At 42.3% G+C, this 14,607-nt stretch overlaps 1 protein-coding gene across 9 annotated transcripts in view; it reads left to right on the top strand.

The window, feature by feature from the left end:
• L3MBTL2 (L3MBTL histone methyl-lysine binding protein 2) overlaps positions 1-14,607 on the top strand; it is a 241,087-nt gene that overhangs the window by 216,678 nt on the left and 9,802 nt on the right. For all 9 annotated transcript variants that reach the window (XM_077275930.1, XM_077275928.1, XM_077275934.1 and 6 more), the window contains 2 exons: positions 850-933; positions 5,959-6,042. In XM_077275930.1, the coding sequence (XP_077132045.1) occupies positions 850-933; positions 5,959-6,042 (168 nt within the window). The remainder of the gene's footprint in view (positions 1-849; positions 934-5,958; positions 6,043-14,607) is intronic.

Below are 14,607 nucleotides of genomic sequence, written 5' to 3'. Positions count from 1 at the left end.
CGACCCGTTTCGCTCAACCCTATTCCAGACTACTCGGGATGAGACCTGAGTAGTCTCGAAAGTTTGCAATTTGTTACCATCTTTTCAGTTAGCTATTAAAAGGTATCAACCACTGAGGACTCTCAAATCTAAATATTTTTCTAAACATTATGAAAACAGGAACCAAACATCCTTGGTACATTAGAGGTTTAAAAAAAAGGAATTAATCAAGTAAGAAGAAAGGTGGCGGGTTGAAGTCAGAGAATGGGTAAAAATAGTCTTGTTGTTGTCAAAAAACGGAAAATACTGATTAGGTTCAAATATTCAAATAGTGCATATAAAACATAAATTAATCAATCCATGTAGATGGTAATGTAATATAAGAGAGAATATGCAAGAGTATGCAGAAAATGAATCAATCCACACAGAAGGTACTGGAGTACTGTTTCAATGCTGACATGAGACTAATCAGTCCATATATAACATTGATGTAATATAATGCTTACCCATGTTGAAGTTATTGGACCCCACATATAGCCACCAGTGCCTTAACGCGCGTTTCTCTGTTACGCTTTCTCCAGGGGAGTGTGACATGCAGACAAAGTGGCAGGAACTGCCTTCTAATAATGGACTTGCAGACACTCTGCTATGAAAATATTATCATGTCACAAATGATTTAGAAGGAGACCAGTTATTGTGGCATAAAATGTAAAACCGCACATCGACTGATTCATTCTTTGATCTAATGACTGGTTTCTGTTAGAAACGTGTTTGCTATGATGTTGTCATGTAGTAGTGAAGCCAATGAATAAGGCTGCCATATTTTGTTGTCTTTGGAACTACATTGATGATATCTTTCCTTTACTCCAGGCAAAAGGAGAGCTGTTAAGAAAACGGGACCTGCAAACAATGGAGACATTTCTCTTTCTCATCCTGCTCCTTTAGAAGCTTCAAGTAAGTTTATTGGAGTTTTTTTTAAAGGGAACAAAAGAATAATATAGAATAAAAACAATAGTTTTATGATGAAAATACTTCTTAGATGGGGTAACTCAGAAGTGATCATTCACTTTAAGAAGTGCTCCTCCCATCAAGTTTTTATCCTCTTAATGTATTTGCAGTCATCATCCTATTATATGGCACTGTGTACTTACAATTGCTCATTTTGCCTTTCTACCCAGTAAATTATTTTCTTTTCTCAACTCTATGTAGAAACAAACTTTTGTCCCTGCATTTATCATTTCCCTCATCACCTCCTGACCCAGCTGCTCTGCTCCTCCACCTGCCAGGGACTTCTAGGCTATGTGCTGCACATGTTCATGTTTTTTCACGTTTTTTTTGCTATAAAAACGTGAAAAAAGCTCACATTAAGCATCCTATTTTTAATTTTCTAGAATGCATTCCGCATTTTTTGTGCACATGCTGCATTTTTTTCCGCGACGGAATCGCATTCTGGAAAAAAAAGCAGCATGTTCATTCTTTGTGCGAATCGCGGGGATTCCGCGCACATAGGAATGCATTGATCCGCTTACTTCCCCCATGGGGTTATGCCCACCATGTGGGAAGTAAGCGGATCATGTGCGGTTGGTACCCAGGCTGGAGGAGAGGAGACTCTCCTCCAGGCCCTGGGAACCATATAATTGGTAAAACAAAAAAAAAAGACCGTACTTCATCTGGGGTCATGCCACAAAGCATTACTGCGACCGGAGCATCACGAGGAGCGGGAATCCTGCCGGGGGACGCCGGGTGAGAATATCATGATTTTTAATTTTTTTTATATTTTTTACACTATATCTTTTACTATTGATGCTGCATAGGCAGCATCAATAGTAAAAAGTTGGTCACACTTGTCAAAAACTATGTATGACAAGCGTGATCAACCTGTCAATCAGTTTTCCAAGCGATGCTACAGATCGCTTGGAAAACGCTAGTGTTTAGTGGGAAAACGCATGCCAATTCCGCATGCGATATACCCGCGGCAGGAGTTGCGGAATTGCCACAGAAATTTCCGCGGCAATTCTGCAACGTGTGCGCTTAGCCTAACAGTGACTCATGAGTCATACAGGGAAAATTGATCTTCTGTTTCTACATAGAGCATAGAAGTATTCAGCTGATCAGTTTTAATCACGTGTTGTCATAGCCCTAATGGAAAACTGAATAATTAGCTGGGTAGAATATGATTGCAGTATTTTGAGGATACAAATTTTGATGGGAGTTCTTCTTTAAAGGAGTTGTGCCATGATCAAAGTAGTCTTTAATCAATAGATTTTGTAATAATAATTTTCACATATGTGTTAAATAAAATGTTCCTGTGCTGAGATAATCTTATAAATGTGTAATGGCTGTGTCTGACTGTGCAGGGACTTGGACTGGTCATACCACAGCTCCTGGGCAGGGGAGGAGATGCATGATACAGATTTGTCTATTATGTAGTTATAGCACCACTCCAGCGCTGCAATAAAAAAAAAAAACGCTAAAGTGGTGTTACTAACGTAGGTTCCCTGCCCCTAGTCTTCTACTTACCAGCCGCCATCTTCATCTGTTCTCGGCCCTGCTCCTGTCATTCTCCAGCAGTTTGTGGCTTGCCAGATCCCTCCAGTGTTTACTGGAGTGAATTGGAGGTCACTTTTCAATGTAAATACTGAGGATTTTCCACTCATGTTTAAAGAGGATCTTTCACCAGTTTGAAAATGTTAAACTGGCCACCACATGGAATAGTGGATGCAGAGCTGAGTAATGTGTAGTGTAGCATGTACTTCTCCTCCTGCGTGAAGTTGACCAATTGTAAGCCTGCAGTAACACCATAGGAAAAGAACACGCCCACACAAGCAGTTAGAGCAAGTTTTCTCCTATGTGACACATGTAATAACAGACAGGGACTGAGATTACCTCCTTTTGAGCAACTTTACAGAAGAGCAGTTGGAAGCATTTGTACAATCCCGTTAGAGGTAGGATCTTTTTACGCTTGTTCTCTTGGAGAGTTGATTTTTTATTGGCCATCACTTCCATCAGGTGAGTGTCAGAATTGGTTTTCTTGTCCTCTAATTGGCATTCTATTTTAATGAGGATGTTTTGTTGTCCTTTTGTCCTTCTCCTTTCCAACTGAGGGAAAAGTACCTTCATACTTTGAATATAATCCACTGATTGTGCATATATTGCTTTCAGACTGCTTCTTTCAGGATTTATTTATTTTACTTGTATTGCGCCATCATATTTCACAGTTCTTTACAGACGTCATTAATGTTGTACCCCCTGGGCCTCGTAAATTAAACTCCTTATCCACATGTCTTTGGAGTGTGGAAAGAAACTTTATATTAGTTAATTCAAGCAAATATGGAGAGACTATGATGTGATTCATGGTGGTATTTGAATATCAGCTAGAAGAGTATATCCCAAAATGTTAAAACATAACTTTTACTACGGATCTTTAAAATGAACAAACAATACACAACCAAAATATAAAAGTGCTCACGCCGAAAACCGTGCTCAGATAAAAAACTGGCTTGATCTCACCAATTGTGGACGAGGGATCCCCACGTAGATGCTTGGGGTGGTCCCAGGGAGGGTCCACTGTTTGTAGGGTAGTATTTGTAGGGGACGGGGACCTGTTTCTAATCCCCTGTCGTGCCCCAGCAAAAAAGACTCCCGTCCTTACAAGGACAGGCCCAAGTGTGCCCTATTATGGACACCCCCCACCATGTATGATGTAGTTCACGCCTCCCTACGCGTTTCTTCACCGATAGCGGAGATTCATCAGGGGAGTTTTCGATGGCCAACAGGCCTAGACACAGATTCACAAGTCCATGAAACGAGTCCACTTCAATATCGAACACAGAAGGTATACGCAGTGGCTGTATACCCTGTTAGAGACAGGTAATCCCATGTGGCATTCCACCACAGTAAATTGGTGAGATCAAGCCAGTTTTTTATCTGAGCACGGTTTTCGGCGTGAGCACTTTTATATTTTGGTTGTGTATTGTTTGTTCATTTTAAAGATCCGTAGTAAAAGTTATGTTTTAACATTTTGGGATATACTCTTCTAGCTGATATTTACCTACCCCAAGAGCTGTGCATCGGCTTGTTATTCTGAGCTGTAGCTATTAGTCATGGTGGTATTTGAACCCGAGACCCTAGTACTGTAAAGCGGCAGTGCTAACCACTAAGGCTACTTTCACATCAGGTTTTCAGTGTCAGGCTAAATCCGGCTAATTTTCAAAAAAACGGATCAGGCGAATGTTGCCGCCGGATCGTTTTTTTTTTCCCGTAGACTTGTACTAGTGCCGGATTGCACCGGACGACATTGCGTTTCGTCCGGTTTTCGCCGGATCTGGCAAATCTGCCGCTTACAGTTTCTTGAAAAAAACGTCCATACCAACGTTTTTTGTCTCAGGCCAAAAAGCCTGAAGCGCCGAATCCGGCACTTCTGGCTGTTTGCTAGAATGGGAGTCGGAAGGTGCCGGATCTGGAAAAAGGCGGATCCGGCGGTCTGATTCGGTTTTTTAAACTGAGCATGCTCCAAATTTTTTTTTATCCGATAATCTAGATAGGCTAGCCGGATCCGTCAAAAAAACAGATCCGTCGCATCCGTTTTTCACAATCTGCGCCGGATCCAGTTTTTTCAACATTCGCCGGATTTAGCCTGACACTGAAAACCTGATGTGTGAAAGGAGAGAGAGAGAGAAAAAAAAACACACCTGAAGGGACGGATCCGGCACAAAACGGATGAAACGCATGTCCTTCTGGCACAATCCGGCGCTAATACAACTCTATGGGACAAAAACTGATCCGGCGTAAAAAAAAAAACGGATCTGTTTTTTTCAAAAACTGCCGGATTGTGCCTGAAACAAAAAACCTGATGTGTGAAAGCAGCCTTAGCCTCCAGGCTTTCCCTTTTTATAAAGGGTCACAGGTGGGATATGACGGCATCAAAACCCACAGTAGTCCATTGGATCTGGTCAACCAAATAACAAGGCCTAAGTCTAAATGTGCAATCAGTGGGTTTCTTGTGACAACCCATTCTCGTCGAGTGGTGGGGAAGTTGTGGGCTTTTCCTGACAAAGCCTCTGCTCTACAGGTCTGCATAGCAGCCATTTGGTCATTGCTTCACACTTTATATTGCATCCTAGTGTAGTGTCAACTGATGCAAAAGTATGCCACCTGTAACATTTGGCAGACTGCTTTAAGGAATCTGGCACCATGTTTTTGCTGCCTTATGTGAGAGCAGTGAATGTAGGGAAAATGTAGTTTTCGCTGCTGTAGATGTAGCAGAGCTCAGAATGCTAACCCTGCCAACATTACAGCTTTTTATGTACATTGCATATTGACGGTAAGCTGATAATCAGTGCTGTGGGCGTGGTGATCGGGAGGAACGTGGGCAGCTAGTCCGCCAGTGATAAAAAAAAAAATCTCCTAAGCACACAGCCTAATAAGTGACACATCACTGATATCAGGGCCTCTGCCCCCACCTCATTCTACCTTCAGAGTACAAAGAAAAAACCTGCTGACAGATTCCCTTTATGACAGTCTATTACAGTTTCCTATTTTTTTACACCTCTAGGGACTTTTTTAAATGTCCCAATGTGCTTTGTCCCCCAATAACAGAAAATAGATTTTTTTGTTACTAATAAATGTATTTTCTCCTACTGTACTGGGGGATACAACTGCCATACCATTTGTTTTCCACAATTATGACCCTCCATATGTACATTATTAAGCTTTTACTTGTCCTACTGTTTAGAATATGTAGCGCAGTGGCTGCAGGAGGGGGTATGTATAGCTAACGGGAGGTGCAAATACTTCAGTTTAATACTTTAATACATAATGTGATCAGACTATATGCGGGACTGCTATTTATGCGCTGACTTTCTAGTACAGATATGTTTACGGTGCACTTGTTTTCCCCACATCTCTTTTCATTATTCAGTACAGTTTATTTGGGATAAAATGGTGTAACTTGTGTGTTTTTACCTTTTTCTACTGTAGAAAGAAAATATATAAAGAAATCGTACCAAAAAACAAACCACCTCAACACAACGCTGAATCTGTCAGGTTCAAAGGAAAAAGAAAGTGAGTATTGGTGTAGTTCCCTTATCATGAATATTTTTGTGCCATAGCTATTATATAATTGTGGACATTAACCCCTTTCTGACATTGGACGTACTATCCCGTCGAGGTGGGGTGGGCCCGTATGACCACCGACGGGATAGTACGTCCAGCGCGATCGGCGGCGCTCACGGGGGGAGCGCGGCCGATCGCGGCCGGGTGTCAGCTGATTATCTCAGCTGACATCCGGCACTATGTGCCAGGAGCGGTCACGGACCGCCCCCGGCACATTAACCCCCGGCACACCGCGATCAAACATGATCGCGGTGTACCGGCGATACAGGGAAGCATCGCGCAGGGAGGGGGCTCCCTGCGGGCTTCCCTGAGACCCCCGGAGCAACGCGATGTGATCGCGTTGCTGCGAGGGTCTCTTACCTCCTCCTCGCTGCAGGTGCCCGGATCCAAGATGGCCGCGGCATCCGGGTCCTGCAGGGAGGGAGGTGGCTTACCAAGTGCCTGCTCAGAGCAGGCGCTGGTAAGCCTGCAGTGCTGTATGTCAGATCGGTGATCTGACAGAGTGCTGTGCAAACTGTCAGATCACCGATCTGTGATGTCCCCCCCTGGGACAAAGTAAAAAAAAAAATTTCCACATGTGTAAAAAAAAAAAAAAAAAAAATTCCTAAATAAAGAAAAAAAAATATTATTCCCATAAATACATTTCTTTATCTAAATAAAAAAAATAAAACAATAAAAGTACACATATTTAGTATCGCCGCGTCCGTAACGACCCCACCTATAAAACTATATCACTAGTTAACCCCTTCAGTGAACACCGTAGAAAAAAACAAACAAAAAAAAAACAGGCAAAAAAACAACACTTTACACTATGTTCCAAATTATTATGCAAATTACATTTTTATCAGATTTTCCTAAATGGTCAGTGCAAATGACAGTCAGTCTAATAAAAGTCATCACCCGTTAGATTATACATCGAATTTTATTGAAGAAACCTCCCAATGATAACAGTATAATCTCCAAAATGAATAAAAACTCAAAATGCACTGTTCCAAATTATTATGCACAGTAGAATTTCTAAACATTTGATATGTTTTAAAGAACTGAAAATGCTCATTTGTGGAATTTGCAGCATTAGGAGGTCACATTCACTGAACAAAAAAGCTATTTAACGCCAACACATCCCAACAGGCCAAGTTACATGTTAACATAGGACCCTTCTTTGATGTCACCTTCACAATTCTTGTATCCATTGAACTTGTGAGTTTTTGGAGAGTTTCTGCTTGTTACATAGTTACATAGTTATTAAGGTTGAAGGAAGACTGTAAGTCCATCTAGTTCAACCCATAGCCTAACCTAACATGCCCTAACATGTTGATCCAGAGGAAGGCAAAAAAAACCCATGTGGCAAAGAGTAACTCCACCATGGGGAAAAAAATTTCTTCCCGACTCCACATACGGCAATCAGACTAGTTCCCTGGATCAACGCCTTATCAAGGAATCTAGTGTATATACCCTGTAACATTATACTTTTCCAGAAAGGTATCCAGTCCCCTCTTAAATTTAATTAATGAATCACTCATTACAACATCATACGGCAGAGAGTTCCATAGTCTCACTGCTCTTACAGTAAAGAATCCGCGTCTGTTGTTATGCTTAAACCTTCTTTCCTCCAGACGTAGAGGATGCCCCCTTGTCCCTGTCTCAGGTCTATGATTAAAAAGATCATCAGAAAGGTCTTTGTACTGTCCCCTCATATATTTATACATTAAAATAAGATCACCCCTTAGTCTTCGTTTTTCCAAACTAAATAGCCCCAAGTGTAATAACCTATCTTGGTATTGCAGACCCCCCAGTCCTCTAATAACCTTGGTCGCTCTTCTCTGCACCCGCTCCAGTTCAGCTATGTCTTTCTTATACACCGGAGACCAGAACTGTGCACAGTATTCTAAGTGTGGTCGCACTAGTGACTTGTATAGAGGTAAAATTATGTTCTCCTCATGAGCATCTATGCCTCTTTTAATACATCCCATTATTTTATTTGCCTTTGTAGCAGCTGCCTGACACTGGCCACTGAATATGAGTTTGTCATCCACCCATATACCCAGGTCTTTTTCATTGACGGTTTTGCCCAGAGTTTTAGAATTAAGCACATAGTTATACATCTTATTACTTCTACCCAAGTGCATGACCTTACATTTATCCCCATTAAAGCTCATTTGCCATTTATCAGCCCAAGCTTCTAGTTTACATAAATCATCCTGTAATATAAAATTGTCCTCCCCTGTATTGATTACCCTGCAGAGTTTAGTGTCATCTGCAAATATTGAAATTCTACTCTGAATGCCCCCTACAAGGTCATTAATAAATATGTTAAAAAGAAGAGGGCCCAATACTGACCCTTGTGGTACCCCACTGCTAACCGCAACCCAGTCCGAGTGTGCTCCATTAATAACCACCCTTTGTTTCCTATCCCTGAGCCAGCTCTCAACCCACTTACACATATTTTCCCCTATCCCCATTACTCTCATTTTATGTATCAACCTTTTGTGTGGCACCGTATCAAAAGCTTTGGAAAAGTCCATATACACTACGTCCACTGGGTTCCCTTGGTCCAGTCCGGAACTTACCTCTTCATAGAAGCTGATCAAATTAGTCTGACATGAACGGTCCCTAGTAAACCCGTGCTGATACTGGGTCATAAGGTTATTCCTCTTCAGATACTCCAGTATAGTATCCCTTAGAATGCCCTCCAGGATTTTACCCACAGTAGAGGTTAAACTTACTGGCCTATAATTACCGAGTTCAGTTTTTGCCCCTTTTTTGAATATTGGCACCACATTTGCTATACGCCAGTCCTGTGGTACAGACCCTGTTATTATGGAGTCTTTAAAGATTAAAAATAATGGTCTATCAATGACTGTACTTAGTTCCTGCAGTACTCGGGGGTGTATCCCATCCGGGCCCGGAGATTTGTCAATTTTAGTTATTTTTAGACGCCGCTGTACTTCCTGCTGGGTTAAGCAGGTGACATTTAATGGGGAATTTTTATCACTAGTCATTTTGTCTGCCATGGGATTTTCTTTTGTAAATACTGATGAAAAAAAAGTCATTTAGCATATTGGCTTTTTCCTCATCCTCATCCACCATTTCCCCCAGATTATTTTTAAGAGGGCCAACACTGTCATTTTTTAGTTTCTTACTATTTATATAGTTAAAGAATATTTTGGGATTATTTTTACTCTCTCTGGCAATGAGTCTCTCTGTCTCAATCTTTGCTGCCTTGATTTGCTTTTTACAGAATTTATTTAATTTTCTGTATTTATTTAATGCCTCCTCACTATCTACTTCCTTTAATTCTCTAAATGCTTTCTTTTTGTCCCTTATTGCGCCCCTTACAGCTCTATTTAGCCATATTGGTTTCCTCCTATTTCTAGTATGTTTATTCCCATACGGTATATACTGTGCACAGGTCCTATCCAGGATGCTAATAAACGTCTCCCATTTTCTTTGTGTATTTTTGTGTCTCAGGATATCGTCCCAGTTAATTGCACCAAGATCCTCTCTCATCCGTTGGAAATTTGCCCTCCTGAAGTTTAGTGTCCTTGTCACCCCCCCTACTACCCATCTTATTAAAGGTTACATGAAAACTTATTATTTTGTGATCACTATTCCCCAAGTGACCCCCAACCCTTATATTTGATATGCGGTCTGGCCTGTTGGTTAATATTAGGTCTAGCAGTGCCCCCATTCTTGTTGGGTCCTGAACCAGTTGTGAAAGGTAATTGTCTCTTATAGTTGTCAAAAACCGATTACCTTTGCTGGAACTGCAGGTTTCTGTTCCCCAATCTATTTCAGGGTAGTTGAAGTCCCCCATAATAATGACTTCTCCTTGAGTCGCAGCTTCATCTATTTGCTTTACGAGGCTATTCTCCATTGCTTCCATTATTTTTGGAGATTTATAACAAATCCCTATCAGTAATTTATTATTTTTTCCCCCTCCCCTTATCTCCACCCACAGGGACTCTACATTTTCATTAAATTCACCTATATTATCACGCAGGATGGGTTTTAAGGAAGATTTTACATATAGACACACCCCTCCCCCTCGCTTATCTGTACGGTCATTTCTGAACAGGCTATAGCCCTGCAAGGTAACAGCCCAGTCATGGCTCTCATCCAGCCACGTCTCATATCCCCACCATGTCATAATTATGCTCCAACAACATTAGTTCTAATTCATCCATTTTGTTGGCGAGGCTTCTGGCATTAGTATACATGCACTTGATGTTACTCTCTGTACCTCTATTCTTTCTTAAATTACTAACTGTTCTAACCCCACCCCCCATGCCACCGCCACCCCCAACTTCCTTATTTGTGCCCAGGTCTCTATCTGCACTATCTTCCCCTCCTATAAAATGAATACCCTCCCCCCCAATCCCTAGTTTAAACACTCCTCCAACCTTCTAACCATTTTCTCCCCCAGCACAGCTGCCCCTTCCCCATTGAGGTGCAGCCCGTCCCTAGCGTAGAGCCTGTAGCCAACTGAGAAGTCGGCCCAGTTCTGCAGGAACCCAAACCCCTCCTTCCTACACCAATTCTTGAGCCACTTATTAACCTCCCTAATCTCCCGTTGCCTCTCTGGCGTGGCACGTGGTACAGGCAGTATTTCGGAAAATACCACGTTGGAGGTCCTTGCTTTCAGCTTGCAGCCTAATTCCCTGAAATCATCTTTAAGGACCTTCCACCTACCTCTAACTTTGTCATTTGTGCCAATGTGCACCATGACCGCTGGGTCCTCACCAGCTCCTCCCAGTAATCTGTCCACCCGATCAGCGATGTGTCGGACTCGAGTGCCAGGTAGGCAGCACACCGTCCGACGATCCCTGTCTTTGTGACAGATTGCCCTATCTGTTCCCCTAATAATTGAGTCCCCCACTACCAGCACCTGTCTGGCCTGCCCTGCTCTCCTATTTCCCTCCTTACTGGAGCAGCCACTCCTCCGGCTTTCAGAGGACATGCCTGGCTGCAGCAGTGCTACCCCTGTACTGGCACCCCCCTCATCTGCCAACTTAGCAAACTTATTGGGGTGTGCCAGATCAGGACTAGCCTCCCTGGCACTCTTCCCTCTACCCCGCCTTCTATCTGTCACCCAGCTAACTGCCACACTGTCCTGCAGCTCCATCCTACCATCCCCCTCCTCATCTATCCCATTGAGCGTCTGCTCTGTGAGCAGAAGACTCCTCTCCATATTGTCTATGGATCTCAGTGTTGCCAGCTGCACATTTAGATCCAGTATCTGGGTTTCCAAATGCACAACGTGCTCACATCTCGCACAGCAGTATGCACCCTCGACCAGCTGGTCAAGGACTGCATACATGTGGCAAGATGTGCACCGGATGGCATTAACAATTGTGGAGCACATTTCCTAATGGGGATTGCACCACACAGAAACGTTAATTAAAAATAAATACAAAGTATTAATTAAAAAGAAACAAAAAAAAAAAACAGAAGCAATTCCTCCCTTGGAAACTCCCTGATTCCAAAGTCACTGAATCACAAGTCACACACTTACCGCCGTTCACACTTATGCTCAGGTCACACTCAGCTCGCTCACACTCGCTGTGCTGAAGATTTATAGATTTTTTTTTCTCTTTATCTCCCCTCAACAGCAATCCACCTTGCTGTTCAGATGCACTTCCAAAAAGGACTTGAGCCCCAAACAGCTGCCCCTTATATCCCCTTAATTATGAGCCCCCACCCTAAGTTAACTCCTTATGAATATAGCTACTCCCAATTCAGCAACTCACACAGGTATTTGTTAACCCCTTCATGACCTTGCCGTTTTTTGCAATTCTGACCAGTGTCCCTTTATGAGGTAATAACTCAAACGCTTCAACGGATCCTAGCGATTCTGAGATTGTTTTTTCGTGACATATTGGGCTTCATGTTAGTGGTAAATTTAGGTCGATAATTTCTGAGTTTATTTGTGAAAAAAACGGAAATTTGGCAAAAATTTTGAAAATTTCGCAATTTTCACATTTTGAATTTTTATTCTGTTAAACCAGAGAGTTATGTGACACAAAATAGTTAATAAATAACATTTCCCACATGTCTACTTTACATCAGCACAATTTTGGAAACACATTTTTTTTTTGCTAGGAAGTTATAAGGGTTAAAATTTGACCAGTGATTTCTCATTTTTACAACAAAATTTACAAAACCATTTTTTTTAGGGACCACCTCACATTTGAAGTCAGTTTGAGGGTTCTATATGGCTGAAAATACCCAAAAGTGACACCATTCTAAAAACTGCACCCCTCAAGGTGCTCAAAACCACATTCAAGAAGTTTATTAACCCTTCAGGTGTTTCACAGCAGCAGAAGCAACATGGAAGTAAAAAATGAACATTTAACTTTTTAGTCACAAAAATGATCTTTTAGCAACAATTTTTTTTATTTTCCCAACGGTAAAAGGAGAAACTGGACCATGAACGTTGTTGTCCAGTTTGTCCTGAGTACGCTGATACCTCATATGTGGGGGTAAACCACTGTTTGGGCGCACGGCAGGGCTCGGAAGGGAAGGAGCGCCATTTGACTTTTTGAATGAAAAATTGGCTCCAATCTTTAGCGGACACCATGTCGCATTTGGAGAGCCCCCGTGTGCCTAAACATTGGAGCTCCCCCACAAGTGACCACATTTTGGAAACTAGACCCCCCAAGGAACTTATCTAGAAGCATAGTGAGCACTTTAAACCCCCAGGTGCTTCACAAATTGATCCGTAAAAATGAAAAAGTACTTTTTTTTCACAAAAAAATTATTTTAGCCTCAATTTTTTCATTTTCACATGGGCAACAGGATAAAATGGATCCTAAATTTTGTTGGGCAATTTCTCCTGAGTACACCAATACCTCACATGTGGGGGTAAACCACTGTTTGGGCACATGGTAAGGCTCAGAAGGGAAGGAGCGCCATTTGACTTTTTGAATGGAAAATTAGCTCCAATCGTTAGCGGACACCATGTCGCGTTTGGAGAGCCCCTGTGTGCCTAAACATTGGAGCTCCCCTACAAGTGACCCCATTTTGGAAACTAGACCCCCCAAGGAACTTATCTAGATGCATAGTGAGCACTTATAACCCCTAGGTGCTTCACAGAAGTTTATAACGCAGAGCCGTGAAAATAAAAAAATAATTTTTCTTTCCTCAAAAATGATTTTTAGCCCAGAATTTTTTATTTTCCCAAGGGTAATAGGAGAAATTGGACCCCAAATGTTGTTGTCCAGTTTGTCCTGACTACGCTGATACCCCATATGTGGGGGTAAACCACTGTTTTGGCACACGTCGGGGTTCGGAAGGGAAGTAGTGACGTTTTGAAATGCAGACTTTGATGGAATGCTCTGCGGGCATCAGGTTGCGTTTGTAGAGTCCCTGATGTGCCTAAACAGTAGGAACTCCCCACAAGTGACTCCATTTTGGAAACTAGACCCCCAAGTGAACTTATCTAGATGTGTGGTGAGCACTTTGAACCCCCAAGTGCTTCACAGAAGTTTATAACGCAGAGCCGTGAAAATAATAAATGTGTTTCCTTTCCTCAAAAATATTTTTTTAGCCCAGAATTTTTTTATTTTTGCAAGAGTAACAGGAGAAATTGGACCCCAAAAGTTGTTGTCCAGTTTCTCCTGAGTACGCTGATACCCCATATGTGGGGGTAAACCACTGTTTGGGCACATGCCGGGACTCGGAAGGGAAGTAGTGACGTTTTAGAATGCAGACTTTGATGGAATGGTCTGCGGGCATCATGTTACGTTTGCAGAGCCCCTGATATGCCTAAACAGTAGAAACCCCCCACAAGTGACCCCATTTTGGAAACTAGACCCCCCAAGGAACTTATCTAGATGTGTAGTGAGCACGTTCAACCCCCAAGTGCTTCACAGAAGTTTACAACGCAGAGCCGTGAAAATAAAAAATCATTTTTCTTTCCTCAAAAAAGATGTTTTAGCAAGCAATTTTTTATTTTCACAAGGGTAACAGGAGAATTTGGACCCCAATATTTGTTGCCCAGTTTGTTGTGAGTATGCTGATACCCCATATGTGGGGGTAAACCACTGTTTGGGCACACGTCAGGGCTCGGAAGGGAAGCAGTGACATTTGAAATGCAGACTTTGATGGAATGGTCTGCGGGCGTCACATTGCATTTGCAGAGCCCCTGATGTGCCTAAACAGTAGAAACACCCCACAAGTGACCCCATTTTGGAAACTAGACCCCCGAAGGAACTTATCTAGATGTGTGGTGAGCACTTTCAACCCCCAAGTGCTTCACAGAAGTTTATAACGAAGAGCCGTGAAAATAAAAAATAATTGTTCTTTCCTCAAAAATTGTTTTAGCAAGTAATTTTTTATTTTTGCAAGGGTAACAGGAGAAATTGGACCCCAACAGTTGTTGCCCAGTTTGTCCTGAGTACGCTGGTACCCCAAATGTGGGGGTAAACCACTGTTTGGGCGCACGTCGGGGCTTGGAAGGGCGGGAGCACCATTTGACTTTTTGAACGCAAGATTGGCTGGAATCAATGGTGG

The sequence above is a fragment of the Ranitomeya variabilis genome, chromosome 8, assembly GCF_051348905.1.
Source record: "Ranitomeya variabilis isolate aRanVar5 chromosome 8, aRanVar5.hap1, whole genome shotgun sequence".
NCBI classification, from domain to species: domain Eukaryota; kingdom Metazoa; phylum Chordata; class Amphibia; order Anura; family Dendrobatidae; genus Ranitomeya; species Ranitomeya variabilis.
Note: the sequence above shows the minus strand (reverse complement) of the source record. Positions and strands in the feature narration are given on the sequence as shown.